General features: G+C 49.7%; 4 protein-coding genes across 9 annotated transcripts; all 4 read left to right on the top strand.

Moving 5' to 3' along the window:
* Positions 1 to 1,893: 1,893 nt before the first annotated feature.
* Positions 1,894 to 7,100, top strand: LOC123182426 (transcription factor GAMYB). Of its 2 annotated transcripts, none has more exons than XM_044594983.1 (6): positions 1,894 to 2,118; positions 2,967 to 3,352; positions 5,199 to 5,592; positions 5,702 to 6,184; positions 6,283 to 6,443; positions 6,520 to 7,100. In XM_044594983.1, the coding sequence occupies exons 2-5, from the start codon at positions 2,984 to 2,986 to the stop codon at positions 6,411 to 6,413; spliced, it is 1,377 nt and encodes a 458-aa protein (XP_044450918.1). In that variant the 5' UTR covers positions 1,894 to 2,118; positions 2,967 to 2,983; the 3' UTR covers positions 6,414 to 6,443; positions 6,520 to 7,100. The 2 variants fall into 2 exon arrangements, with proteins under 2 accessions (XP_044450918.1, XP_044450916.1); XM_044594981.1 differs by having other exon boundaries at positions 6,280 to 6,443.
* A 248-nt stretch (positions 7,101 to 7,348) lies between these two features.
* Positions 7,349 to 10,625, top strand: LOC123182427 (UV radiation resistance-associated gene protein). Of its 4 annotated transcripts, none has more exons than XR_006492137.1 (6): positions 7,349 to 8,376; positions 8,466 to 8,672; positions 8,765 to 8,927; positions 9,155 to 9,360; positions 9,812 to 10,041; positions 10,166 to 10,625. XR_006492137.1 is itself a non-coding variant. In XM_044594985.1 (6 exons), the coding sequence occupies exons 1-6, from the start codon at positions 8,227 to 8,229 to the stop codon at positions 10,152 to 10,154; spliced, it is 1,005 nt and encodes a 334-aa protein (XP_044450920.1). In that variant the 5' UTR covers positions 7,349 to 8,226; the 3' UTR covers positions 10,155 to 10,625. The 4 variants fall into 4 exon arrangements, 2 of the variants coding, with proteins under 2 accessions (XP_044450920.1, XP_044450919.1); XR_006492138.1 differs by having other exon boundaries at positions 10,110 to 10,625; XM_044594985.1 differs by having other exon boundaries at positions 9,808 to 10,041; positions 10,110 to 10,625.
* Positions 10,626 to 11,413: 788 nt separating this feature from the next.
* Positions 11,414 to 14,805, top strand: LOC123182425 (uncharacterized). The gene is made up of 2 exons (XM_044594980.1): positions 11,414 to 11,665; positions 12,017 to 14,805. Exon 2 carries the CDS (start codon positions 12,048 to 12,050, stop codon positions 14,625 to 14,627), a length of 2,580 nt encoding a protein of 859 aa, XP_044450915.1. The 5' UTR covers positions 11,414 to 11,665; positions 12,017 to 12,047; the 3' UTR covers positions 14,628 to 14,805.
* Positions 14,806 to 26,013: 11,208 nt separating this feature from the next.
* LOC123182424 (F-box protein At5g46170) lies at positions 26,014 to 27,983 on the top strand. 2 transcript variants are annotated; one of them, XM_044594979.1, is made up of 2 exons: positions 26,014 to 26,416; positions 26,559 to 27,983. In XM_044594979.1, the coding sequence occupies exon 2, from the start codon at positions 26,751 to 26,753 to the stop codon at positions 27,819 to 27,821; it is 1,071 nt and encodes a 356-aa protein (XP_044450914.1). In that variant the 5' UTR covers positions 26,014 to 26,416; positions 26,559 to 26,750; the 3' UTR covers positions 27,822 to 27,983. The 2 variants fall into 2 exon arrangements, with proteins under 2 accessions (XP_044450914.1, XP_044450913.1); XM_044594978.1 differs by having other exon boundaries at positions 26,015 to 26,416; positions 26,584 to 27,983.

Below are 27,983 nucleotides of genomic sequence, written 5' to 3'. Positions count from 1 at the left end.
GTTCCATCGGGAACAGTGAAAATAGTTTTAACAAGAGGTAATATCACCGGTGGTGTTTAAACTTGTCACCGTTGTTCACTTTGGTGCCTGAACTTGAAAAATACACCAAACTGGTTCTAAAACTTGGCACAGGCGTGCAAATACGGTGATAATCCTATATGTAGACATATAATGCGCTGATGTGGCACCGTATAATGATTAGCACGCACACGTGGCGCGGGGCCCACTTCTAACAGAGGGCTTGCTTTATATATGTCTCTATGACTAGCAGGCCCCATATGTCAGCTCAAAGGAAAATCCCAGTTAAAAATTGAAGTGAATAGGATTCATAGCGTCCTGGGGATAGCGATCAAGCTGTGCTAGCCACTCCATCACTCAAGATTATTTGTCATGTGAGTGTAAACGCCTTATCTATTAATAAATCAACAGGCCCGTCTGGTTTAAATGGGCTGCAGTCAGTGCAAGCCATGTTAGCGTTCTTTTAATTTTTTTAGAATTTGTAAAAAGTACGTAAAATTTAATGATAGTATTAAATACAATTTTCAAATATTAGTGTGTTTATAAATATTATACATACAAAATATAACTTATGTAGAAAAATGTTCAAATAATTTTAAATAGTTTGGACGTATTATTTTTGGAAAAATCATATAAAATAAATTGTATTTCTGGTTATAAAAATACTTATATAATTTATAATATCATAATTATTGGTGAAATTACAATTCATAAATGTTATTTTAGTTATAAAACATTTGAATAATGATATGCACATTTTCATAATTCATAAGTTTGTTGTCCATAAATGAAAATAATAATATAAATATGTACATCTGTCTATATTTCAGTTATATAGAAATTATGCATATGTGCCACGAGTTAAAGTTACCACAAGCGAATATTAATAAAATTTTGAATATTATAAAATTGCGTGAACATTTTATAAATAAATTATTTTATTTGTAGGTATAATATTTATAACACACGAACATTTGAGATTTATTTTTATTACTGTGATTATAGTTGACAAACTTTTTACAAATTTCTAAAAAAAAAGCAAACATGCCCAAAATGGGCTGCAACTAAAAGCCACGCCCGTCTTCCTGTACGTAACATAAGGTGTCATTTATCTATGTACGATATTAGGATTGTGTCAAAAAAAGTACGATACCAGGAACTGATTGGCCAAGTTCTAGCGCAGTTCTCTTGCAAGCGCTACGTTGCTAGTTCGAAACTGACTGGCTGCAATTTTTATCGTTTATTTTTACTCTCTGCTGACATATGGACCCGCTGGTCATAGAGATATATATATATAAATAAAGCATCTGTTATAGAGTGGGTCTCATGCCACTTGTGCATGCTGATAAAAAATACGGCGCCACATCAGCGCATTATACGTCTAGTGGATGAGATTATCACCGTATTTGCACGCTCGTGCCAAGTTCTAAAACCAGTTCAGTGTATTTTTCAAGTTCAGGCACTAAAGTGAATATCGGTGGCAAGTTTAAGCACCATTGATGATATTACCTAAAATATTTCTAACAGATTCCGCGCACCCCTTGCCAAAGAATATTGAGGATTTCTGCAAATTACTCCCTCCGTTCCTAAATGTAAGTCTTTGTAGAGATTTCACCGGGTAGACTACATACGGAGCAAAATGAATGAATCCACATTTAAAATGCATCTATATACATCTGTATGTAGTTTATAGTGAAATCTCTACAAAGACTTATATTTAGGTACGGAGGGAGTACTAAGCTTCTGACCGGATGCATCACAGTATAATATTCCCGTATCCGAACCCAGTTGGACCAAATGGGCCCAATGGTAAGTCCGCACGTGTCGCTCCGCAAGAGCTGGGGATCTCTCCTCGCTAAATCCCCTCCCCGTTCCCAGTCCAACCCCCCACACTCCAGTGTGTCAGCAGCGGAGGCTGGCAGACGGACGAACTCGATCTCCACTCCGCCGCCACACCCAATCCCAATTCCAGGCGCCCCCGCCCAATCCCGATCCAGGAGAGAAGGGCGGGGGGAGATCGCGGCGGCGCGGCTCGATCTGCCTGGCTCCCGCTCCGGCTCCGGTTACCCCTCCCCCAGCCAGCTCGGGTTTTCCGGTCAGGTAATGGCAGAGGCCCGCGGAATCGCTCCTTTCCTCGGGCTCCGGGGCGGGTGATCCGACGCGCGGAGGGATTGGTCGTCGGGAGGGCTCGATTTGGGGGCGGGTTCGGGATGGGAATTTTGGTGATCGGTGCTCGTGGTGTAGGGTTCTGTTCCGTGGATTGATCTGCGAATTGCGAGAGCTGTTCCGCGTAATTACCACCAAATAATCGGCTAGCTTTGTAGTTTTACTGCGTCTCGCGTGCATCACGGATCGACAGAATTTTTTGTTTTGCTTTCGGGAAGACGTAGACATCGAGAGGTTGCGTGGTTGAGTTCGATCGTAGTTGAGTAGGTTATATAGGTTTGTCCGCGCTCGATTTGGGGGGAGAAAGTAGCTCTGATCTACTGCTATTGATTGCTTGGCTCGTTACCAAATCGTAGTTTTTTTTCCTTCCGATGCTTCAGCTATGGATGCGTCGTGTGCAGATTCAAACGTGTTATAAGCACAAGACTATTGACTTCCTGTGAAATCACCTCGATGCTCTCGTATTGCCGGTATGCTTGCTGTAGTAAGGCAGTTGCTTTGGTCGCTAGGAGTGTGTTCCTGGGAGTTGTAGTTTGACAGGTAGATGCCCGTTTTTTATCACGTGCCTGAGTGTGGTAACTGTTATGAACCTGTGTTGTGTTATTGCTTTCTGCAATGAAAATCAGGAGCGAAGAGCTCCTCAATTAGGGGGGAAAAAGCACACGCCTATTGATGTATTTTTCACAAACGTTCTGTCTCATTCATGTCTTGGTTAGCTTCTACTGTTATACATTTCTGTGGCCATCCGTTTAAAGTTTGCAGTCTTTTTTTGCATAACTCAGCAACGTGTTTCTGAGAGATGACTCGGGCTAAGAGCGAGAGCGGCCGGGAGATGCCTGGTCCGGACCAGGCTGACTTGGCATCCCGCGATGATGATAGCGCGAGGGAGTCACCACGTAGGAGAGCTGGACCACAACTGAAGAAAGGCCCTTGGACACCGGCCGAGGATGCCATCTTGGAGGCGTATGTTAAGAAGCATGGTGTGCAGAACTGGAATGTGGTGCAGAAGGACACCGGGCTGTTAAGGTGCGGCAAGAGCTGCCGTCTCCGCTGGGCAAACCACCTGAGGCCCGACCTAAAGAAGGGCACTTTCACCAAAGAGGAGGAGAACCTAATCATTAAGCTCCACTCCAAAATGGGGAATAAGTGGGCTCGAATGGCTGCTCGTGTAAGTTCAGTTTCAAGCTCGTATTTTTCAGGTTCAGCATTCATCAAATTTTGTTCTCATGCTTCTCTCGTGAGAGTTGGTTTTTTAATTTAATAGATTCCATATGCTATTTAATCGTGCATCTGATTCGGATGTCAGAGTATACTTAGTAGAGTTATTAAGATCATGATATTTTGCGTGATATGCCTCTTTGATCTTCTCATGCATGGATTTAATGTTGTGAATATATGTTTTATGCTGTTGGAAATTTATTTCTTGAGTTTGTGATTGTTCTTATTAAGAACAGAACATAATATTAGTTTCATAGTTGTTATTAAGAACAGAACATAGGTATTAGTTTCAGACATCGGAACTTATTTTTCATTTTGATTCTGAAGGTATTGTCCATTATATGAAGCTTGATTATTTTCTTGCTGCAACCTAATAAAGTACCAAACTTGTGATTCAAATTAAGTTATTTTGTTAATTTCAGAAATAATGTAACCTAATAAAGTACCAAACTTGTGATTCAAATTAAGTTATTTTGTTAATTTCCGTCCATTAATCCAGTATTACCATCTGGTTGGATATCTGGTGATCAAGCATATCAGGCTTATTGGCCGGAATTTCACCTAGTATTATCGTCTCTTTTTTTCTGTTTATTTTATATGACCAGTTGACCACTTGTCAGTTCTGTGACTTGAATTGTGTTCCTTGCGAGTTTTGTGGTACTGCCTGCCTTATGCCAAAGCTATTAGTTTGTTTTTTCAATTATCGATGTTGTTACGAAAACATAGTTTGATACCAATTCATCTAGATGTTCCTTCGTTATTGCACATCTAAGTGACTCAAACAAACATTAAAAGGAAAAGAAAAAGAAAAAGAAAATACAGACACAAATCTCCGCGTAAAAGCAATGGCATAGCACTTAGATGTGCAATACTTAGGGCACATCTAGATGTGCTTTAGCGAAGCTGCACAAATAATGTTTATTTCCTGCTAATCACTTGCTTAGAACCTTTTGTGCACAAATCCATCAATTGTTCCAATATTTTCATCTACTTGGATTTGTGCTGATTAAGTATATCAGGCTTATTGACCTACATTTCGCCTAGTATTATTTGCCTTTTTTTCATTCATTTTGCACGATTACTTGTCAGTACTATGACTTCAATTATGTTCTATTTATATTCTTTGCTAGTTTTGTGGTACTGTTTCACAACAAAGCTGTTAGATTTTTTCATTTAGTGACTGTTACCCAACATAACTGGATAACAATACTGTACTATATTGCACAACTGATACATCCTATCAAATTTCCTTGGATCCTTTTTCAGTTTCCTGTTAAAAATGCTACATCTGATTTTTATTCTGCATTTTGTTTATCAGCATTTTTAACTCTGACCATTCATATTCTTATGTAGATCTCTGAACTTTCTTTCATCTAACTTATTGGTTTAATTATATGATTGTCAGTTCTATCTTTTCGGCATAATCTTCAATAGACTAATGTTGAGCACATTGTGGTTTCAACTGCAACTATGACTGTAAGACGACAAGCAACCTTTCTGTTTGACTGGCAAAAATATGCACAAAAGTAATTTTGTTAAAAAGCATGTCCACCTGGTAGCATTCTTGTACTTTGACATCATTCTATCATACAGCTATATAATGTATTTCCATGGACTTCCAGAGCTAGAGATTGATCGAAGTTTTACCGAAAAAATTTGAATAGGTATTTGTCTTGATTGCATGTACATACCTGTTTTGGTAATTTATCCTTAAAAAGTAACTTCTCTCTTATACATGCATTTCTTCTCTTTAATTGTCACTTTCATTGTCACTAACCTTCAGAACATGTTCTCAGTTGCCAGGGCGCACTGATAATGAAATAAAAAACTACTGGAACACTCGAATAAAGAAATGCCAGCGCACCTCTACGCCTATATATCCTGCTGAAATATGCCTGCAGGCTTCAAATGAAGAGCAGCATGAGTCCACTGACTTCAGTTTTAGCGAGAAGCTGGCCAATGATCTCCTCCATGGAAATGGTTTATATGATCCCAGTTCCACGTGGGGCGATTTCATTGATGACCAAGAAGCTCTGTCTTATGCGCCCCAGCTTCCAGATGTTTCTTTGAGCAATTTACCTGGTCTGTACTTCGAGTCAAAAAACTATGGCTTCATGGATCAAGTAAACCAAGCAGAAATTCTGAAAGAATCTGAGATTTCATTTCCTTGGTTGAACGCGGCCATTAATGGTACGTTTTCCTCAGTTGATGAATCCTTCAAAGTCTGAGAAGCTTGTATCATGATTTTTGTGTGACCGTGTGACCAACTTCAGCTATAAGAGTGCATCACCTTGTGCAGGTACCTTCGATGGCAGCCATGCCTTTTCAAATGGCAACTTCTCTACTTCTAGGCCCATGACTGGTTCCTGGAAGATGGAGCTCCCTTCATTCCAATTTGCTGGATCTGATCCAAACAACTGGTCCACATACTCAAGGACCTGTGCCGCGCAGGGTGCCAACTTTGGTGATCCCTGCATGCGCTCGTCAGCGGCAATGGCATCAGCTAAGTTTGAGCACATGTGCATGATACCAGGGAACAGCGGTCAGTTGGAAGAGCCGCTTCCAGAAGCTCATGCAGTAAGCTCTGCAGAGAACCAGCAGCTGTCCGTGGGGAGTTCGAGTGCCTCTACTGGCTCACCCTGCGATGCTATGGTGGAAACATCAGAGCTTCATTTCTTGGAACGAGATCCAAACCTGTACGCTCTTGTCAACAGCTGTTCGCCCGCCTCGCCTCTTTGCCAAGCATCGCCTGATGAGTTACCGTGCTCCGATTTTTCATCTGGTTAGTGATTACTCCATTTTTCTCCATCTACTGATGATGCCTCGGCTAGTTCACCGAGATTTCACTGGTTTAATCAATGCTGATGTCATTTGCAGCAGCGAGCCCTGTGTTTGTATCAGATGAACCAACAATCCCCGAATACGACAAAGGATTTCTCTTGCCTCATCCTGAAGATTCCAGGGCAGACGCGTTCTCCCATTGGAACGCGATGCCACCCATCTTCCAGTGATGCGATTCGAACGGGTCTACAGTGGTGCAGGTACCGGCCGAGCCACCTGTGAGCTATGCAATTGTTGGACTTGCATTTGACTGACACGCTGTTCTTCCTGGTCCAGGCAGGTATCCGTGAGCGAGCGACATCCCTTCGAACCAGACGAAGTCTCCAACTGGCCTCCAATAAAGCTGTAGAAGAGTTAGTTCTTTGCTCCATTATCCTGAGTAAAATTCCCTCGTGCTCGACCAACCTGCATGATGCACTCACTTCGGCCGTCCTTGAAAATGCCCACCCAACTATGTAAAGGGGTTCATTGTCGTCCAAACATGCGCCAAACTGCCACATTGCTGCCCACCTGGCATCTTCTGGGAGAGAGGGAGGAAGGAGAGCACCTGGTAGGATGCCACATGGGCGGAAACTGGTAGCTTTGACTCTTTCTCCATCTCCTCCAGCAGGATGTCAGTGAGCAGCGTCGCTCTGGACCGTATTGATCCTCTTGTTTGAATGAGTTGGATGGACTTCTTCAACAAAGTGAGCGCTTGGCGCATGTCGACTGACTGCGAGTGGTTTCACTCCCATTTTTCTTAATCACCAAAACTTTGGCACCTCCGTCGCCTGCCTGTACCTGTAACACTGGTGTGTACGCTTGAACATTCCTTGGTTATTCTATTCCACGTAGCACGGCTGTACACGTTGCCAGCATGTTGTGATGTTCTTTCTGAGGTTTTATATGATTATATCTGCGAAATCGAAGACCAGTGGGTTTGATATCGCGAATGCCGGCGTTGCTTGGGAGATCCGGGAGTTCACATGGAAGGAAGAGAAGGTCAGTAGTCTAGCGGAATTGCACAGCAAGAGATCCGCATCTTTTATTATGCTGCTAATAAAATATATTTTCATCATATGCCTATTTCGTTTCACAAACATCGATATATTTTTGCACAAACTCGGTCAAACGTTATGATAGTTTGACCCTCCAACAAAGTTGGAAGTACACTCTTTAAAGAACGGAGGAAGTGCAGTGGTAGATTCGTGTCACGTTCCCGGCACGAAATGAGACGTGCTATTGCTGGCTTGCCGCGGAATCGTGGACGCAACTACCTCCTCTGGATTTAAATTTCCATCCAGAAGGAGAAACAAAAACTCTCTGTCTCTCCTCTGGATTGGTTCCGCGTTGGTGCATTCTGGGAGCAGAAGGCGCGCTTGTTGTGCACCACTTCTTGACGGGGAGAGTTTGTTTGAGGGGGTCGGGGGTGATGTTGCCGGTGAGGAGCTCCTTCATCCGAGGCGTCGCCCCGGACGGTGACAGGACAGCTACGGGAGTCACTCCATCAATGACAAAGCCACAGCATCATCAACTTGCCTCGGTCGGTCGGCACCGTCGCCGACTCGCCGTGACAGCACGCACACAGGGTCGACGGGTCACTACTCACTACGACGAGCGAGAGAGAAATCGGCACGTGGTGCCCGATCGTCGCGCACTCCGCAGTTAATTCCGGGCGGTCGACCTGTCCGCCTCGCTGGCCGGGCCCCGCGCGCTGACGGGCCACCTTCCCCCACCCACGGCCCGCCCGCGGTCGCGTGATCGCGTCGCCGAGACAAACTCCGAGCCCAAAAAAACAAAAACGCACGCGCTGGCGCTGCCCCCTCTCCTCGGACGCCACCGACCGACCGAGCCCTTCTCTCTTGCGTGGGCTCGCTCGCTCGCTTGCTTCCTGCCGCCGCCAGTTACCAGTACGGCACACGCCTCGGCCTCCGCCTCGTCACGGCGGGCCAGGGCCATGGCCGCCGCCGCCGCCTCAGCGGGCCGCCGCCGGTGTCCGCCGCGATGAGCCCGCCGGATCCGGGCGCCGAGAAGTCGGTCGCGTGGCCGGACCTCCGGGGAAGCCTGGAGGAGGTCGCCGCCCTCGCCGCGGAGCTCGCGGCCGCGGCAGAGGCGCGCGCGGGCCTCTCGCGCCGTCTGGAGGCCGCGCTCGAGGTGAGAATGCTTTCTCGCTTGCTCTATTTGCTTTTGCCCCGCTCGTCGCGCCCCCTTTTCTTGAGCATGGCCTGATTCTGCTGCTGCAGGTGAGGAGGGAGTCGGTGCGGCAGGGCGCGGCGCTGGACGAGATGAGGCGGCGGCTCGACCGGCGGCGGGCGCAAGCGGACGAGCTCGCCGTCGCCAGGCAGAGGGCCGCCGAGGGCGTCGAGCGCTGCAAGGAGCAGATGCAGGCGCAGATCGAGCGGGTGCTGCCGCTCTCCAGGGCCCTCGCCGCCGCGCACCGGCAAGTGCAGGTACCTGCCCGCCCGTTTCTTCCCCTCCACGCGACACTGGAATGCGTGCTGTGGCTGCCTGCGTTTGGTCCGATAGCATCTGCCGATTGCAGGATGCCAAGGAGGGATTATCCGCGGAGAGGGCGCGGCTTGGGGATCTGCAGAGGCTGCTCAGGACGAGGCAGCAGTCCATGGTAGCCCAGGTCGCCGCCCTGTACCCTGTCAGGGTCTTCCGTGACCTGCCGGTTGCACAAAACCACCATTCCCGTACCAATGGTGAGAATTCAGTACTCATGTGCCTCCCCTGGGCAACAATGCTTGATAGGATGTGCATGATTTTAGCGTCTATGCCCCATAGGCCCATATAAGCAATAGCAATCATGTTGTCACATGATTTATTTATTTTTGCTCTGCTTTTTACACAAGAGCTAATTAAAAACACAGTCGATCCTTGTATCTCACTTCCTGCAACCGTTTACGATGAAATGACACCACATTTTCAGGAGAGTGTCGAACACCTTCCGAAGAGAATGGGGCACTTCCGCACGAGAATGGAAATGGAACACATTTGCTCAGCGTTATCAAATCTCCACATGTTGGCCCCTTGACGTTTTTTGGTTGGCAAATTGGAAAGCCCAAGACAAAGCAGCCGAGTTACAGTCACAAGGAGCTTCAGAGGTCAGCAGCTGTGCTTGGATATGCCGCGCATGTAAGTTTGTCTGCCCGGTGCTCGCTCTTGTACAACAAAATATTAAGACAATACATTTGATGTAGCACACATATCCCAGCCTAGCTAGGCCAGTTGTCATGCTTCAAGAAGAAGATACAAAACAATATTTCTTGGGCAGCCGATTTCTTGATATAGTTTTGAATACATCCAATGGTAGAGATAAAAAAAAAGAAGAGCATTGAGTTTTTCATGCATTAGTTTGGAATACAATATGCACTGTGGCCCTTCCAGATTTAGTGGTTCTCACGGTATCAAGCCTACATTATGATAGGAGGGTAAGTTATCTGCCTGCATTTGCACACTAGATTTTAATATTTATAGGTGCAGCCACTAGAGTTAAAATCACTACTTGCTTACCTTGTTAATTTTGTGTGGCGTTCAAAAGAGTTAGAATCACAAGTTACTTACTTTGTTAATTTCCTGTAGGCAGTCTTGCTTATTGCCTCATATCTTGACATTCCCCTCCGATATCCTTTGCGCTTTGGAGGATCACGATCTTATGTCGGTGATCGTTTGCCTTCAGCTGAAGCATCATCCATGGCTTCAACAGAACATCGAAGCGTCGACAGCGCTGACTCAAAACTAACAGATTATCCCCTTTTCTTGGAATATCAAGATGACTCAACAAAGGCATCCTACGCCATTTACCTGTTGCAAAAGGTGCGTGTTCTCCATACAGTCTTGTATTCCATCTCCCAGTTTGTCGCTACAATCTTTGTTTAATCCAGTTTCCCAAGCAAACTAAGACTGCTTGCTGTCCACGTTTTCAATGATGGGTGGTTAGGATACGGAGCAGCTCTTGAACTACATTGGAGCAGAGAGTTCTGGGAGGAATGCATTCGGTAATCTGCAGGAGCTTATTAGGATTATACAGTCAGATGAGTATCTGTACATATGATAGATTCGGTGATCATCGTGAGTTTGAGTCGCATATGCTGTAGATATATGGTAGGATACAGGTTTAAGTAGGTATTCTTTCTGTTCTTTTGTGTGATTCCGCCTGCTCTCGCTTTGCCGAGTTTTTGTATGCGCAGCAAAGAGCAGCATTGGGTTGTGCTAGATCAATGGTATTTACAGATGGGGTTTTACATGAGCATAAAAGCCTCTCCCATGTATATTTCTGAGGTTTCTGGGTGCTACCCTCCGAGGCTGTGTATAAAAAAGGATATGAGTTAATATAAAAGGTCATTGGACTCTGAAATTCAAGAGCCAAGACCTACTCTGGACCTATTATTTGGAAGGCAGGCAGTGTACAGAACACCCAGCATTACTCCAAACTCATAATCTATTTGGCTATTTGAGCATGGATATCACAAGTCGAATATTATAAGTGAAACATCATTGCAGCCATCTAACTAACTTCATGACTGGTTTAAGCATTCATATTACATCATTATTATTTATATAAAGCAGCATTATGTTGTCATGTGAACAACTTACTAACACCGGAGAAAAAAAGAATATCTTCTCAAAAAAGAGGCACTGCTCTGACGCAGCTAAATTCGGTGCACCAATTAAAGAACCAACCTGATGTTTCGAGAGGAGAAAATTCAGGAACCGAGCTGTTACCATCATGAACACCACCACAGGGACCAAAGAAAAGAGTCGGGAAAGAAGCTTTCCGGCACCGTCCATGGGTCCGTCAGGAAAAGTCTTGGCATGAAAGCGGCGGCGGCAGATGCAGATCGAGATCCCGCACACACAAATGCAATGGTGACGGCCACCACCGCGCGGCTCCCCCTCCACGACCGAACAACGCGGGAAAGGGAAAGGGGAAACGCTCCGCCCACCCACCGCCCCGCTGGCTCGGCGGGGCGGCCCCACCGCCGGCGTGGGCGCACGTGCCACCGTCTCGCGTCTCACCCGTGCCCGGCGACGGCCGGGGACAACTACCGCGGAAGACGGAAGTACTACCAACAGAAGAGATGGTCTGATGAGGCCCGGGGCCCCCGCCACCTTCCCCCACTACCAGCGATCGGCGCCGCGCTGCTACTTCGCGGCTCGCCAGTCGGTCAGTCCGCCACCTGCTTCACTTTCTTGAGCTCGGATCACCATTCTCCTTTCCTTCGCTCCCCTTTTTCTTTCTCTGGGATCACCATTGCCAACTGCTACACAGCCGGCGAGTCGGCCGGCCGGCGTTACATCTGCGCGCCGCAGCCGGCGATCGACCTAGCGTGCTAGCCTTTTCTTGTTCTTGATCTGCCTTCGATCTCTGCCTGCCGCCGGTCCTCTGTTCTTGCCCCCGCCCCTCGGATCTCGGCCTCCCATCGCCGTCAGCTTCAAGGTACGAACTTCTGATGCTACCGATCGATTAATCTATACCCGTTGTGATTGTGACATTTTAATTATGCCGCTGAGATGGAGGGTCTTAGAGATTAATTAGCCGCCTGCTTACACGGTTGGATTTGGCCTGGTCTTTGTGCGTAACAAAATTCATCGTTTCCAGAGTGATCGTGTGAATTGCATCCTTGATTATCCTTCCACATTTGTGGCCAAGTCTAATATGGTATTTTAGAATTGAAAGCCATAACAAACTTTAATATGGTTTAGGATCGTAACACAAGCTTTTGTAGAATTAAACCTCTGGCAGAATTCATTCAATGAGCTAATGTTGCCACTGTGTTTTCTCTGCTAGGTCTGTGCTGGCAGGTGAGAGAGGAGTGGCCATGGGTATTGAGGCAAAGCATGATACACTAGGCATCAAGAATGTTTTGAGGTCCTCGATCAGAATAGGCTATAGATGTGCCTCTGAACACCGGGCTCTCTTCAGTCTAGCATTATTGCTTTACCTGCTGTACAGATCTTCACCGGGTCTCTTCGCTTTCATTCTCTCCACTTCCCCTGTAATTATATGCGCCACCCTTCTTCTTGGTATACTGCTAAGTTACGGGGGCACACATCTTCCTGAGACTGTTGAAGACCGGAAGACTGACACAGTTTGTTCAGCTCCCAAGTTTGGATGCTTTTCCAGAAATATTCATTTTGAAGCACACCAGGGATTTTCTGTGCCTGCAGTTAATGAGAACAAAGCTGGCTTCAAATGTTGGGAATTCAGAAACCCAAGTTTTGGCAAGGAGAGGGATGAGATTGTTCCTCTTTTGAAGGGATCAGTTGATCAAGGAGATGAGAGAGTTTATGCACATGATAGACTCGCTGAGGTGTTCACTTCTGTTCCTTCTGTGGTGACACTGCAGCAAGAGGTTGGTTTGGAGGAATTCATGAAGACTAAACATGAGCGGGAGTCCAAAGATCCATTTTGCAGCAATGATAAGAGTACTGAGTATGTTAGCTTGTTTGAGGATGCTGATCAAAAAAGAGTTGATGAGAAGGAGGCGACATCTGAATTATGCTCTTTCAGTGAGAATGATAGGGAAAATGGTGAAACGGTGGCAAAGGAAAATAAAGGTAGAGTGGTAACAGATTCACAAAGTGATAATGTGAGAGAGGCTTCAGAAGATGAACCAGCTAAAAAACAGGCTGGTACTTGCAAATGGGGCCGTGCTTTTTCCGTCCGTCAGAGAAAGAAGCTTGATGGCATAAAGATTGAGGCTATCAATGTTGATGTAAGCAGCCAAATAGATTCTTCTCTAGTTTCACCATGTGCAAGAGTTGGCGACCATGATGTTTCGTCAGGTTTTGATTCTGGTAAGCCGGAGAGTTCCTCTTCTGATATCACTATGGTTGATGTTGCTCCAATGCTCGATGATATTGATCCTCCTCTAGGCAATGATGATTCTTTTAAGCTAGAGAGTTCCTCTTGTGATATCACTGTGGCTGATGTTGCTCCAATGCTTGATGAGATTGATCCTCCTTTAGGCAACGAATTCCAGAGCCCTGGTCCCATTGGCAATGATGATTCTGGCCTTTCATGTCAAAATAATCAGGATCCTCAACTGGATAGTGGTAATAACAACAAGCCTGATACTAGCAAAGATGAAAATGATGCCAAGGATGGAGAAAAGAAGAAGGATGATGGTGGGAACCAACCTGAATTTCTTGGGACAGCAGACGAAGATAAGAATGCCATGGATCTTGGGTACTCTGAGGTGGAAAGGAGTCGCAGGTTGGAGTTCATGATGGCTAAGAGAAGATCGAGGAAGAACATAATATTCGATCTTGATGGAAATGATGCTTGTCAGAGTGCAGATAGATTTTCACGTTTCCGCATGCAAGTTCAGCCTATTTCGGTATCAAGGAGAAGCCCTTTTGACCTTGCTTCTGATCCTGATGAGGCAGCCATTCCTGGCTCGGCTCCTTCAATCATGCATCGGCGAAATAACCTGTTTGAACCCCCTTCTGAACAATCAGATGATAGCAGTGTATCTGCACATGATAACTTGGACTCTCAAGAAATCATGACAGGTTCCCGCCGAGACATGGTCTTCAAGAGGCATGATACCTTCAACTTTGGCGGCCAAGAGAGACACCGTTCTCGATTTAAACCATGTTTCGTGCTGGATGCAATGGATATTCAGGAAGAAAGTACGGGCAGTTTCCAGAGGCAGTTCAGTGACAAGAGTGTGTCAAAACTAAGTGCTGTATCTGAGTGTGATACCCTTTCTTCGGTTGCTGATCAAGAGGAATGCAGCGACCTCGTCAAAAAGGATTTCCAGAGGTGGTTCAGTGACAAGAGCGTGTCGAGACTGAGCGTTGTTTCTGAATCTGACACCCTTTCTTTGGTCGCCGATCAAGAGGAATGCAACGACCTCGTCAAAAAGGATTTCCAGAGGTGGTTCAGTGACAAGAGCATGTCGAGGCTGAGCGTTGTTTCTGGATCTGACACCCTTTCTTTGGTCGCCGGTCAAGAGGAACGCAGCGACTTCAATAAGGATTTCCTCTGGTATTTCCAGAGGCAGTTCAGTGACAAGAGCATGTCGAAAGTGACCGTCGTTTCTGAATCCGATGCCCTTTCTTTGGTCGCCGATCAGGAGGAACGCGCCGACTTCAATAAGGATTTCCTTTGGTACTTCCAGAGGCAGTTCAGTGACAAGAGTGTGTCGAGGCAGAGCGTTGTTACTGAATCTGATATCATTTCGTCGGTCGCCGATCAAGAGGACCGCAGCGACCACGTCAAAAGGGATTTCCTTTTGGGAGACACATCGCCAGAGCTGCCAAGGCAGGAAGGTGATGTCGGAAATGCTGGAAGCGAATGCCCAGACTCGGTCGATTTTGCGGGTGATGAAACTCTGAATGCTGCTGTCGCCAGTGGGATGGGGTCTGAGCCAGTGTGCAATGCTGCAACATAGGCTCTGAATCTTCTGATCAAGTGATATCGAAGCACAGAGTTTTGTTTGTACATTTTGTGAATGTAATTGGATAGAAACATGGCACTGTTACTGCCGCCATTCTCTGAACATAGGCCCTGTGAAGCTCGAAAAAAATGAAAAGAGAAAGAATAAATTTTTGTGTGTATGTTACAGGTTATTCCATCCTATCTAGAATGTTGAATATCCTTATCAAATTTTCAACCCTGATTCCTGTTTGCTTTTACCAGAAGTTTCCCAGCTGCGATGCAATGTGTGGAGCCACACTATCTAGAACAGTGGCCAGCTAGCCCCGCCCCAAGAGTTGGAACTTGTGAAATTCTTGGCCGGTGGTCTATCTGAAGAAGATTCGTTTCCCCAGCTGGAAGCAAGCATGCAAAGTTTCCCCTGTACATTTGTGACTGTAATTGGATAGAAAATCACACGTACTGTTCCAGATGCCATTTTCTGAACATCGATGGGCCTTGTGAAGTTGTTCCAAATGAAATGAAATGAAATGGAAAGAGCATCATCTTTGTGTCTGTCACAGGCACTCCATCCTGGAGATTGTTGAATATCCTTATCAAATTTTCAACCCTGATTTCCGTTTGCTTTCACCAGAATTTCTCCAGCTCAGATGCGATGTCGACCCACGCCACCTAGAGCGTGAGGAACAGTGGCCGAGAGTTGGAACTTGTGAACTTCTTGGCCCGTGCTCTGTCTGAAGATTCGGTTCCCCGGTTGGAAGCAAGCATACGAGCTCTTCTTCAGACCCGGCCGCCGTGTCAGAAGCTACACGCACAGACAGCTTCAGTGACAAGAGAAAAATCCATCTTTGGGTCACTCAATTCAAGGAGCAGCAGAAGAAAGCCCCCAAAACAAAGCAAAACAAAAACAATCTTGATTTGCGTCAGTTGCGTGCACGATCGACTGACTGCCGCATGTCGCGATCAGATTCTTCTGAACTTTCTAGGGGCAGAGGCTGGCTTGTACTGGTAGCCTGTGCAAAGCGCTGTCCACGCACGGGGTTTATCTCTCACTCGCTCATCCGAGCCATCGAACCGAATCAAATAAGCGACCGCTGGTACGGGACCGGAGCTAAGGAAAATCAATCAATTTCATAATTTCATTTGTACGCTAATTAAGGGTGTCAAAACTAATGTACGTACGTGGTCCGGACATTTCTAAGAGCAGCTCAAGAAAAGAAAAGCATTGGCCCGTCCTTGCCTCAATCACACCTAGAGCCAGGAGGCAAGATGTCCTCAATACATGGGCCCTTTTGTGAAGCCAAATAGATGTGTGTTACGCTTAGTACGGCCATATCTTACCAAACAATCTGTTCCATAATAATACGAGGTCTGTCGAGGTGACGTGTAAATTTAGAGCCCTCATATTGGCAGTGTCCGTGTCATCGGACTCACTCGTCAATAGACATCTTTTTTCTTCTTCTGAACCTCCCTGCCATCCCCAGGTGAGATGAGAGGCCATTTGAAGTTTCCTAGGCACCACGCACAACCGCTAAAATGGGGCGCGCTTTAAAAGTTGGCTCAGAGGCGCGAAATATGAAGATTGGGAAGCTTCATAAGTTATGACGATTCTAACGTGTATGGCGACTCTGGTAGAGTGCGTTTTTTTAATCGAAATCATCGTATTGCAGTTATTACGGCGATTGACCTAGTCTAGAGTTTGCTCTTATGCTAAGACCTTGGCAAAAGATAGACACCAGAGATGCATGCTACGGCGCAAAGGGCAAACATGAACGAGCCCTTTTTCGATGAGGCTCTGGTTAACCTTCCCTCTTAATTCTTATACGTTCTTCTTTTTTCTCGAATACGCAAAGCTTGCGTATTATTGCATTGATTGAAGAAGTGAGAATGATTACAGAAAGTGGTATAACACATGACACAGACGCAAGGGGCGTGACCATGGTGCCCAAAACGGAGAGATGAAAGATGCACGACCCAAACAAAGCAGAACAGGGCTAAACTCTCCGACCAGAGAAGCAAACCAATCTACAACTAGACGACCAAAACTCTGAAGCCCGCACCGAGGACGCCGCGAGCAACCAAGACGACGCCTTCAAGAAGGAGAACGACACCGAGACGCCGTCGTCGTCCGATCCGGAAACCCAGACCTAGGGTTTCCCCTGATGCTCAAAGAAGGGCGCGGAACGGCCATGACAACGCCTCCAGGAAGGTGACGACACCCGCGGGCGTCGCCGCTGCCAGCAAAAGATGCGGGGCTTTCGCCCTGGCCAATTCCAAGCAATCCCAAGCCGTCGGAACACGAGTCGAAGAGGAGGTCGTCGGGTGTAGGCCGGTGCTGCGACTGCAGGAAGGGGAGCCACGCGCGGTGCCAAAGGAGGCACCATGCATCGCCGGGCGCGCGAACTCCGGAGGAGGATGAAGATGCGTGGCTGCGCGGAATGAAGTGGGGATGTGACGGTGACCATAGCCCCGGAAAGCCAGGATCTGGAAGGAACGCAGATCTGAGCCACCGGGACCGGAGCAACAGGGACGCCGGCGGGCCCAAGGAACTGGAAGGGGACGTAGCACCCAGAGCATGCCGATGACGAAGATGCACCGGGATGGATGGCCAACCAAGACACCGCAGGGTGGTGATGGTGCTGATATGCCGAGGAGCCAAAGAGCCAAGAGAGCCGGAAAGAGCGCAACTTTCGAGGCTAGTCGGGTCCGAAGCCGCGCCGGCCGGACGCTGAAAGGGGGCGCAGGTCCATTGCCGCTGGGCCGAAGCCGTCCCTGCGGGGGAGGGGTGGCGAGGTGGTGGTGTCGAAGCGGATTCGCGCGCAGCCAAACCCGGCCAGCGTGCCAAAGAAGGCAGACACCGACGGGCACGGCGGCGGCGACGCGGGGGCGAGCGGTGGGCGGGTGACGGGCGCTAGCGGCTAGGTTCCCCGGCGTCGCCCGAGCCCCGGGCGACGCGGGGGTCGGGGCTGATGGGCCAGGACCTATACGTTCTTCTTCGCCCCAGCATTGCAAGGAGGGTAATAAAATGTGTGTGTGAAGGTAGACACCACTCATCCGATCCATCAAATCAGACAATCAACTGCCGTACGGGACGGGGCTAGGGAAAATAATCAATGGGGTCAGCATGTTTTACAGTGTGGGGAAATCTGACTGCCCTGATACGCTAGTTAGTTAATGGCGTCAAAATGATCAACGGAATATAATGCGTGGACATTTGTCAGAGCACCTGAAGAAAGAACCATCGGCGTCTGCTCGGTCAATCACTGTGCTGCCTGCCTGCCTGCTGTATCAGTCGGTCACTCGCTCGCTCGCTCTCGTAGCAGCTGGGCATAAACCGTAGTACGAGTACGGCTGCTCCATCAAGGGTGGGAGGCATTGTCCTTTGACTAATTTCAATGCTGAGGCTAATTAAACACGGTCCAAGAAAGAAACATGCCCGTAGGCAGGGACGGGGTAGAGCTGACAGCGGCACACCATGCATATGCATGTGGCAGCGGCCGTGCGTACGTGTTCAGTTTCGGAGGTGTATCCATCCATCATGTGATGAATCTCACGTTTCATGTGTCAAAGCCCGTCTTATACGTCAGGCGGCAGCCCGGTCGCTGTCCGGTCATAAAATTTTGACCCACACAGACGCCTCAAACAGCCTTTAAATGTCCGGACTAACCGGCATCCCTCATATCCAGCCCAAATATGAGGCGTCCGGGCACGCCCATCACATCGGATTCGGCCCACGCGACACCACATATTTGGGCTCATCCGTTGACCCCCGAGCTCATCCCACATGGCCCCGAGGAGCAGATGGCCATCCGGCTTGCGCTCCGCCGTGCCCGGGAGGAGGTACGTGCACGACAGCGCTCGGACTTCTTTCGTCGAAAATCCATTGCGTCCTACCCTACCTTGCCGGCAACCGGACCAACATTCCGGGGGAGCGCAGCCGACCGCCGGACATGGCCACGGCGACCGAACGAGCTCCGCTTAAAGATTGCTACGTTACATGTAATAATATGGATTTGAGGTATCCGTATGTGCAATCCATTTTTTAAGGCGCGACCGGTCACTGTCCGCGGACGCGTTCATGGGTGTTTGTGGGGTTGGATTTCTCAAGTCCGGCTATAGATGCTTTAAGCACCCAGGGGCCGGTGGTGATTTCACGGAGGTTCCACCTAGATTTTTCCAAATAACGTCACCTTTTCATACGGACTGCAAAAACATGTGTTACATTTGTTTGGATCTCACTCACGCCGGCACAGAATCCATTACAAATTTCTCCACAGTTCGGTTCCTGTGTGGCAGTCATCGGTGCTAGTAGAGCAAATGCGCGCACCTACCCTACCACCTACATAATGCCGGCCCACCATGTCAGCCACGGAACCCACAAATATCTACGGCGAGGGGGGGCCCGGATCACCAATAAAGCCTGCACACCCCGTGTACCGCCGCTGCCATGGGCAGCAGTTCCCGGCTTGGCACCATGCGCGTAAATCCATCCGTCTCTGAATAGCAGCATCTGATCTCCTCAGGGCATCTTCAGTGGTTGTAAAGTAGTTGTTGATAGACTTTTCCACATAGGATTTTTGATGATGTGTCATACAATAAATGAGAAAAAAGAGAAATGTTGTATGTACATGAATCAACAACCCTTGCACAAGTTCCAATGTAGAATGAGAGAGCACCTTATTAATTGGTTCACATCCTATTGTGCAAACTAGATACAACCCATTAGAGTTGTTGTATGTTAAAGTGTTGGTTGATGACATGGCACATTTTACCAACAAACTACGTAACATATAAACTGTTGCAGATGCCCTCACCGCCTCTGCTCGCTTAACTTTGTAGTAGACCCAGAGAGAGAGAGAAGCGCGGGACTTGAATGCCACAGTGAAACTACGTATTATTTGCTGCCCATCTTCTCTGCATCTGAGGGAAGGGAGACAGGGCCGCAGGTGTTGCGGGGCGTGCATGCGCCAAACGTGGAAACATGCACGTTGATCCACCCTGAGAGGTGCCTTTGTGCTTGTGCAGTGGTGTTTTACATCTCCGCCATGATGATCACTGCCCCGCCGTCGAAAACTATTGTTACTACTCTGGTGAAAACCTTTGATTTTCCTCCGTTGCAGTGGTTCGGCTCGCGAAAGTGAAGGATGATAACATGCTGATTCGAGAGCAGGCACGTGGTTTTGGATGGTAACGTGGCTGTAAGCCTGTAATATTTTCCTCTCACTTTCCCTTTATTTATCTGTGCTCTTGCCACCTCACCCATGACGGCCGTTAATCCTCACCAACCACATGCACTCGTGCCGACCGCTCCTCCTTCCTCCTCTTCCATGGATCGGCAACATGTGAAAACCTTTGCACCGCTGTCCGCTGATGCATATTTTTTCTTTTCAAAAAAGGGGTTTGCCCCGCCTCTGCATCAGAGCGATGCATACGGACATATTATTGATAATCAAAAGGTCCAACATAAGTTTTTAGGTCTCAAAAAAAAGAAAAGAAGGCTCACAAAGAGCATGAATGCAAAAACAGGATAGCCACAACCGGCAGGCAAAACATAAGATAGGAAACTAATCCACTGATGCATATAAGTCGATGAAGTAACTAGTCATTAAGCAACCACATGGTACTATTTGAAATGATGGAACTGAGCTACGATGTTTTAGCTGATTAGATAACAGATAATTAATAGGGAGTAGATAGAAAACAAAACCCCCCAAAGAACACTACTCTGCTCGTTAATAAGCAATAGTGTTGAGACAACGGCCCGTTGTCGGCACACATGCAAGAAGATAGGCATGCATGCGTTAACATGAGCCACAGCCGCCAACATATGGGATCAGGAGGCCGGTTATTGGCAGGTTGTGCTGTGCTAGCTAGCCGGCAAGACAACAGTGTCAGCGTGCTGTGCCCTCCCCCGTCCTCGACTTTGCATCTCGCAACCCGTCTGATGTGCGTAGTTGGTAGGCGTTTGGCTTTATCTTCTCCGCGCTATTAGCAGGGACCTGGCCTGGTTCATGAATCTGCATGCCACCTTGCAGTTCAAATGGCCTAGACCTTACTAGCACTGTGTGTGTGCAACGCTATAGATAGATCCCACGCGATACCTGATCTGTCGTCGTTTCACACGTATGACCTGGTTGGTGACTTGCTTTGTTTCTGTCTAATTAGAGCATCTTCAGCCGTTCGGCCTCCTGGTTGGTGCGCCGGCGATAAACTCGGCGCTGGGGGTGGTTCGGCACCCAGCCATCGCCTCGCCCCTAGGCGCCGAATTCAGCCTAGCTTTCGGCCCAAAAACGGCCGATATCTACGTGAATCAGCCCATATTCGGTGCGGTTCGGCGTGTTTCGACGTTAATTTTCGCATACAAATAGAAATCAATTAGTTCCGCGTGTTTCGGCATGTTTAACAAATAGTTCACTACAAATTATATAGTTTAACAAATAAAAACTAAGTTTCATCGCACGTCATTCCCGGCCTCGCCTTTGAGCCTCCATAGGTGCTCCACCAGATCCTGCTGCAGCTGATGATGCACCTGTGGGTCTCGGATCTCCTAACGCATACTGAGGTAGGCAGTCCAGGTTGCCGGTAGCTGGTGATCAACTTCGGCTAAAGGACCCTGCCTGTAGTATGGTTCAGTCTCAAACACTGACTCTTCCTGTCATGTTGTGCAAGATGACACAACAAGTCATGATCTCCCACATTTGATCTTTCGACCAGGTCTGAGCGGGGTACCGGACAACAACAAATCGAGATTGAAGCACACCAAATGCCCGCTCGACATTACCTTCCTACAAGCCTCCTGAATCTTTGCAAACCAGGCGTTCTTGCCTCCTGCCACAGGGTTTGAGATGGTCTTCACAAATGTCGACCATCTCGGATAGATGCCATCAGCTAGATAGTACCCCTTGTTGTACTGCCGTCCATTGACCTCGAAATTCACCGGAGGAGAATGACCTTCAACAAGCTTGGCAAAGACTGGGGAGCACTGCAGGACGTTGATGTCATTGTGAGTTCTTGGCATCCCAAAGACTGGGGAGCACTGCAGGACGTTGATGTCATTGTGAGTTCTTGGCATCCCAAAGAAAGAGTGCCAAATCCAGAGGTCATGTGTGGCCACTGCCTCAAGCACCACACTGCAACCGTCTTTGGCGCATTTGTACACCCCCAGCCAAGCAAATGGGCAATTCTTCCATTTCCAATGCATGCAGTCGATGCTTTCAAGCATCCCAAGAAATTCTCTTGCTGCATTCTGTGCTAGGATCCCAGCAGTGTCTTCCGCATTGGGTGTTCTCAAGTATTGCGGTCCAAACACTGCCACCACTGCCCGACAGAACTTGTAGAAACACTCTATGCTGGTGGACTCGGCCATGCGCCCATAGTCGTCGAGTGAATCACCGGGAGCTCCTTATGCAAGCATCGTCATAGCTGTCGTGCACTTCTGGATGGAGGTGAATCCAAGTGTGCCGGTGCAATCCTTCTTGCACTTGAAGTAGCTGTCGAACTCCCGGATGGAATTCACAATCTGGAGGAAAAGCGTTCGGCTCATCCGATAACGGCGTCGAAATGTTTTCTCACCGTGCAATGGAGCGTCGGCGAAGTAGTCCGAGTAGAGCATGCAGTAGCCTTCCAGACGATGCCGGTTCTTTGCTTTCACCCGCCCAAGCGCCGAGCCACCTCGCCGGGGCTTCTCACTGCTCGCGAGCAGGCCGGCGAGGGCGGCGAGCACCATGAGATGCTCCTGCTCCCGGACGTCGGCTTCGGCTTCCTCATCCAGCAATGCCGCGAGCGCCTCCTCATCTTCGGAGTCCATCGCCGGGCGGGGCAATTCACCGAACACCTTGTGGGCGAGGTGGGCGCAAGCCCGCCGGTGTACAGGCCCTGCGTGGCCGGAGCGCCGGAAAAGGTGCCTGGGCGGTGGCGGAGAGGCTGCCTCGGCGAAACCCCTTCTTTTTCCTGGCAGGGGATGGTCTACCTAGTTGCGGCGTGCGGTGGTCGGCGCCGGGATCGGCAGGGTGGCGGCCGAGCGCGGGGGGTAGGAGGCGAATCTGGGCGGGTGACTTGACTTTTCGCCTGTCAATGTGGCCCCAGGAACGCTTTTTCCTTGCGCCGGGGCCCCCGAGCGCCCCCGAGTGTGCCGGGTTCGGCCTGCGAGCGCCGCGCGCAAAAACGGGCCGAGCCGGCGGAATTCGGCGTCCTGGGAGCGCGACTGAGCCGTTTTTTGTCGCCGGCGCAAATAAACCGTTTGGGGAGGCCGTTCTGGGGGCGCGGCTGGAGATGCTCTTAGCCCCTCCCCGTTTCATGTCGCATCTGTGGTGTGGTGACCGCTTCTTTGGAGTCGTCCTTGCGCTACACTCACATACGTTTGTAGCCAATCGAGCCGTTGTCATGTCATACTGATGTCATGTGTTTGCGTGGTAGAGAAATGCATGATTTACAACCCTCTTAGCACGCCGTATGTTCTTGTGTGTCAGCCTGTTGCGATCTTGGTCTACAAGAACAAGAGCATCAGGGACACAAAACCGGCCAAGGTTTCCTTGTTTCTAGAGCAAAATTGCCTCGCATCCGATGAAATCTTGTCCGATTTTGTCACGACGATGCAACGAACCGTGAGTCTGTGCTCATATAAATGAAGGAAGATTTCCAAAGAAACAAACCATGAAGGTGCCCCGTTCCATTAAAACGCCTACGAAAATTTGGACTTTTGGGTTTTGCCTTTCATCAAAGGTGCATCTGAGCTCGGCGAGCAGAAAAGCACTTTCTAGCTACACACGCATCACGATCGTAACAAGTAGAAGAGTGATTTCAGAAGCTCGTTACGGTCGAGAAGCAACATGACGCCAAGTGGAAGTGGTTTGTGCGTACGTACGTGCATGCACATGCCAACATTGCACATCCGCGCCTAGTGTATTCCAGAAAATGCGGGGGCTCGTCCTCCAACTGCTCTACCACGAGAATCCCAAGCTGCATGTACCATCACATCTCTGCCAATTTGTCCGTGTCGCCCGCGTGATGGCTAGCTAAGCTTTTGTCCGTTGCCAGCAACGTACGTGCCGACGCAAGGTGACCTCCCGATCGATACACGACACATCGTCGATGCACACCCCACGACTAATTATGAGATAAAAAGGGAAATGTGCACCTCACGACTAGATCTGCCGCACACCTCACTGGATTCGCTAGCACACAGGCACGAGACCGCACAAAAACGACGCCTTGGTTGGTGGTTTCCGCCGCTCCCTCCTCGTGTCGGCTTCAGGTCGTATATAGTAGAATCCACCTCGCTGTCACGGCAAAAAACAACGGTCGCGACGGCTCCTGCCCCGTCTCCCGGGCTGATGTTTTCCTTGTTTTTGACCGGCCTGGCTTGTTGCTGGCGCGTGTCTTTTTCCGTGCTAATATTCGTTGGACCGTTCGGGTTCACACTCGTCTTCTCATCTCCAATTAGGTTGCTGCGTCTTGTGTATCACGACTCTTTCTCCCTTCTTCGTTTTTTTTGAAGACTTTCTCCCTTCATCCTACCCTGCCGCCGGATCAAATGGCATAGATCAACTCTTTGTACCCTCCGTTTTATTTTAGTCCGCATATAAGGTTTTGGTCAAAGTCAAACGTTGTAAAATTTGACCAACTTTATAGAAAAAATATAAACATCTACGATACTAAAGCTATATGGTATGAAAATTAATTTCATGATGCATCTAACAATATTGATTTTATATTGTGAATCTTGATATTTTTTTGTGCGAGTAATCAGCACATGAAGTTGTTCGTGGAAGTTCACTTCCTTCGTATGTCAAAGTTGAAAATCTCACGATTTGGAGTAAATAGCATAAAACTACTACTTTACAGGCTATGGTTCCAAAAAACTATCGGTTTTTAATTTTTCTCAGATAACTACCAAACGAGGGGTCGGCTGTTTCAAAAAACCCAAATCGTCGAGTGCTTATCTATTGACCGTGATTATGACAGGTCGGACCCACACCTAAACGAAACGTTAGTTTGACTGTTTGTTTGACCTTTAGCTGACACGTGGGGCCCATATGTCAGTGTCTCTTCTCATCTAGTCATCTTCTCCTCTCTGCCTCCCTTCTTCTCCTCCACTCTTCCTGCCCGCGAAGGAACTACCATGGCCGCCGGCCACACTGCCCACGCCGCCGTCCTATGCCAGGTCCGGCCGCCGCCCTATGCCACGTCGCTCCCCCCCTCCGCGGTTGTTGCTAGTAGGAGCCCGCCGGAGCCCCTGGCCGGCTCCTCCCGCGTCCTCTGCCTCGCCGCCGGAGCCGGCAACGCCGTCGATGCTCTCCACGCAGCGGGGGTAAGCGAAGTGACCGGGATCGACCTCGTGGACTTCTCGCCGCTCGTCCGTCGCGCAGACCCCCATCGCCTCCCATTCTCTGACGGCGCCTTCGATCTCATCTTTTCCGACGACCCGGCGGGGATCTCCGGCGCGCTCTTCCCGGCTCGCGTCGCCGCGGAGGCCGAGCGCGCTCTCCGCCGCGGAGGCGCCATCGCCCTCGCCGTGGAGCTCGCCGGCCCGCCATAGGGCCACCAGGGCTCGCTGCCCTCCATGGGGAGCCGGCGTCCTCGCCAAGCGCAGAGGCGGCCACTGGCCCGATGGGGTTGTCCAGCACTGGTCGACGGCGGGTGTAGAGAAGCAGCAAGGCTGAGGAGCGGCCGGGGTTGATCTCCGGTGATCGCCGGTGGCGGGCGGCGGGCGGCTCGCCGGCTAGAGGAGGCGACATCGCGAGCTCCGGGCAGACCTGCGTCAATGGCTGCCGTGATGTGTGGCAGGGACCCGATTGCTTTTTTTCAAACTTACAGGGACCTGATTGCTTTTTTAAATTTGTGTGCAGCCCCACCCCTAACGTCAAACAAACGGTCAAACAATCAGAGCTCTTACACGTGGGGCCCGACTGTCATAACCACAATTAATCATAAAGCACTCGACGATTTGGGTTTTTTGAAACAGCCGACCCCTCGTTTGGTAGTTATCTGAGAAAAATTAAAAACCGGTAGTTTTTTGAACCATAGCCTGTAAAGTAGTAGTTTTATGCTATTTACTCCACGATTTGATACATGATGATGCGTAAGTGATGCACCCACGCTTCAAATTAGCTTGAGATGTGAGAATGCGGTAATAATTTATCGGCTCTGCCATCCGAAGTGACGAATGTTTATTTGCTCAAATTGGGTGCCTCCGTTTATAATTCTCTGAAAAAAATTGTGGGTGCTTTGTCGCACCACACACCACCCTCCCCCGCTGACGTGGACCGGGAGTAACGGCTCTCCCCGCCGTTACCCATCAACCAACGGCGCGCCACCGCCGCTTGGCTTAACTGCGGGGAGCCGTTACCTGTTGACGGCGCCACCGCCCCCGTCCTCCGGCCCGATATTAAAAGCCGCCCACCGTCGAGTGGTGCCGGGAGCAGAGCAGAAGCACCCGTTGTTCCTCTGCGACCGCACGAGCCAGAAAAAAACAACTGCCGCCGGGAGGAGAGGAGTGGAGAAAAATATCCCCAATCCATCGCCTCCGATAAACCCTAGCCAGCAGCCTCGCCGGATAGGCGCCGGGAGCCCGCCGAATCGGAGACCTTGCGGTGCGTCGGATCGCCGGAGGAGCCGCGCCGCGGTCGGTCGGGCGGGGAATTGATTGCGGCGAGTTTTGGGGCTGTTCCCTGGCCTCCCTGGCGCTCGCCGGCGTCGGATCCGGCGGAGAGGGCGGGTTCTGGGCGGGTCTCGGTCCGATTTGCTCGCCTGGGCTGATTGGTCGTCCGCGCGCGGCTGCGGCGCTGGTGGTGACCGGCGGCTGAGGTATGTAAAAGATTGGTGATTCCACTCGCCCGGTTCTTCATTTGAGGTTCCCTTTGATTGTAGATGGTGATTTTTGCTGCATGTTGCTTCAATCCCTTGACATTTCATCCATGTCTCTGCTGTTTCCCGTCCGTGCTCTCAGCTGTTCCTCTTCCCCTTCCCTTCAGGCGGTCGCGTCGCGTTCGATTTCGCGGGCCGTTGCTGCCATTGCGCGAGCCATCCGAAGAGCCAAGGTCGAGCAGCCTGTTCCTGCCATTCCCGGCAATCTCGGTGCCGTTTGTTCCGCTGGGTGGGTGGGCGGGCGGCGCAGAAGGCGTGACCTTCCGGCGGCGCGATGCTTCCCAAGGCCCGAATCCACGCGGACCCGGCGCTCGACTTCGAGCTCGACCTCTTCGACTGCCTGCCGGACTCGCTCGTCCTTCTCATCCTCAACAAGGTGGAGGACGTGCGTTCCCTCGGCCGCTGCTCCGCCGCGTCCAAGCGGCTCAACGGGCTCGTGCCCCACGTCCACGACGTCTGCGTCAAGATCGACCGCGTCGTGGCGGTCGACGGCGACGGCGAGGACGCCCTCAACCTGACCTCGCCCAAGCCCCGGAACATCCTCTCCCACTTCCTCAAGCTGATGCTCTTCACGATCATCAAGCCCTTCCACAACGCGCGCGGCCCCAACGGCGCCGGCCGGCCGCTCTTCCCGCAGCTCGCGCACCACTCGCCGGCGCAGGTGCTCCGGAGCTTCACGCACGTGCGGAACCTCCACATCGAGCTCCCTTCCGGGGATGTCGGCACCGAGGACGGGGTGCTCCTGAAATGGCGGGCAGAGTACGGGAGCACGCTTCAGAACTGTGTGATCCTCGGGGGCACCAGGGTTGACCGCAAGCCTGTTGGCGCAGAGCATGAGCCGTCTTCGGAGGACAATGGGAGCATGCCGGAGTCTTTCTATACCAATGGCGGGCTCAAGCTCCGCGTCGTGTGGACGATCAGCTCCCTCATCGCGGCATCGACGAGGCATTATCTTCTCCGGTCGATCATCAAGGAGCACCCCACACTTGTGAGCTTGGTGCTGACTGATGCCGATGGCCAGGGCACGCTGACCATGGGAGCAGAGCAGCTGAAGGAGTTCAGAGAGAACCAACTGTCGGCCTCGGCATGCTCCAACAGAACCCAGGTCCCGGCCTGCAACATGAAGCTGAAATACGCGCCATATCTCGAGCTGCCCGGAGGAATTGCGCTGCAGGGTGCTACACTGGTTGCTATCAAGCCCTCCACCGAGGGAAGCAATGGCGGCCATGTCAGCCGCAAGGAAACGGACGCATTCATCTCTGGAGCATTTGATGGGCCATTCAAATTCGCCGCGAAGGCGCTGATGAAGAGGCGCACATACCTTCTGGAGATGAATGGCTTCTAGGAGTTCTTCCTGGGTATCTGCTTGCTGGTGCAAGCAAAGGGTCGTTTGGCTGCTTTAAACTTTTGGTCTGTGTAATAGTCTGTGCTTGTTGTCTGGTGTGTTAGCTCTTTGTACAGTGGTGACATTTGGTTAGCTATATGAAAAACATATCAAGTTAGTACA

The sequence above is a fragment of the Triticum aestivum genome, chromosome 1D (genome assembly GCF_018294505.1).
Source record: "Triticum aestivum cultivar Chinese Spring chromosome 1D, IWGSC CS RefSeq v2.1, whole genome shotgun sequence".
NCBI classification, from domain to species: Eukaryota; Viridiplantae; Streptophyta; class Magnoliopsida; order Poales; family Poaceae; genus Triticum; species Triticum aestivum.
Note: the sequence above shows the minus strand (reverse complement) of the source record. Positions and strands in the feature narration are given on the sequence as shown.

What these genes read in the sequence shown, in the direction of transcription:
- LOC123182426 (XM_044594981.1), top strand. Translation starts at nt 2,984, where the DNA reads ATGACTCGGGCTAAGAGCGAGAGCGGCCGGGAGATGCCTGGTCCGGAC. An exon ending in GGGCTCGAATGGCTGCTCGT is followed by an intron (nt 3,353 to 5,198) that starts GTAAGTTCAGTT and finishes ACATGTTCTCAG; the next exon opens with TTGCCAGGGCGCACTGATAA. An exon ending in GTGCTCCGATTTTTCATCTG is followed by an intron (nt 6,185 to 6,279) that starts GTTAGTGATTAC and finishes TGTCATTTGCAG; the next exon opens with CAGCGAGCCCTGTGTTTGTA.
- LOC123182427 (XM_044594984.1), top strand. Translation starts at nt 8,227, where the DNA reads ATGAGCCCGCCGGATCCGGGCGCCGAGAAGTCGGTCGCGTGGCCGGAC. An exon ending in GTCTGGAGGCCGCGCTCGAG is followed by an intron (nt 8,377 to 8,465) that starts GTGAGAATGCTT and finishes CTGCTGCTGCAG; the next exon opens with GTGAGGAGGGAGTCGGTGCG. An exon ending in TGCTTGGATATGCCGCGCAT is followed by an intron (nt 9,361 to 9,807) that starts GTAAGTTTGTCT and finishes AATTTCCTGTAG; the next exon opens with GCAGTCTTGCTTATTGCCTC.
- LOC123182425 (XM_044594980.1), top strand. Translation starts at nt 12,048, where the DNA reads ATGGGTATTGAGGCAAAGCATGATACACTAGGCATCAAGAATGTTTTG.
- LOC123182424 (XM_044594979.1), top strand. Translation starts at nt 26,751, where the DNA reads ATGCTTCCCAAGGCCCGAATCCACGCGGACCCGGCGCTCGACTTCGAG.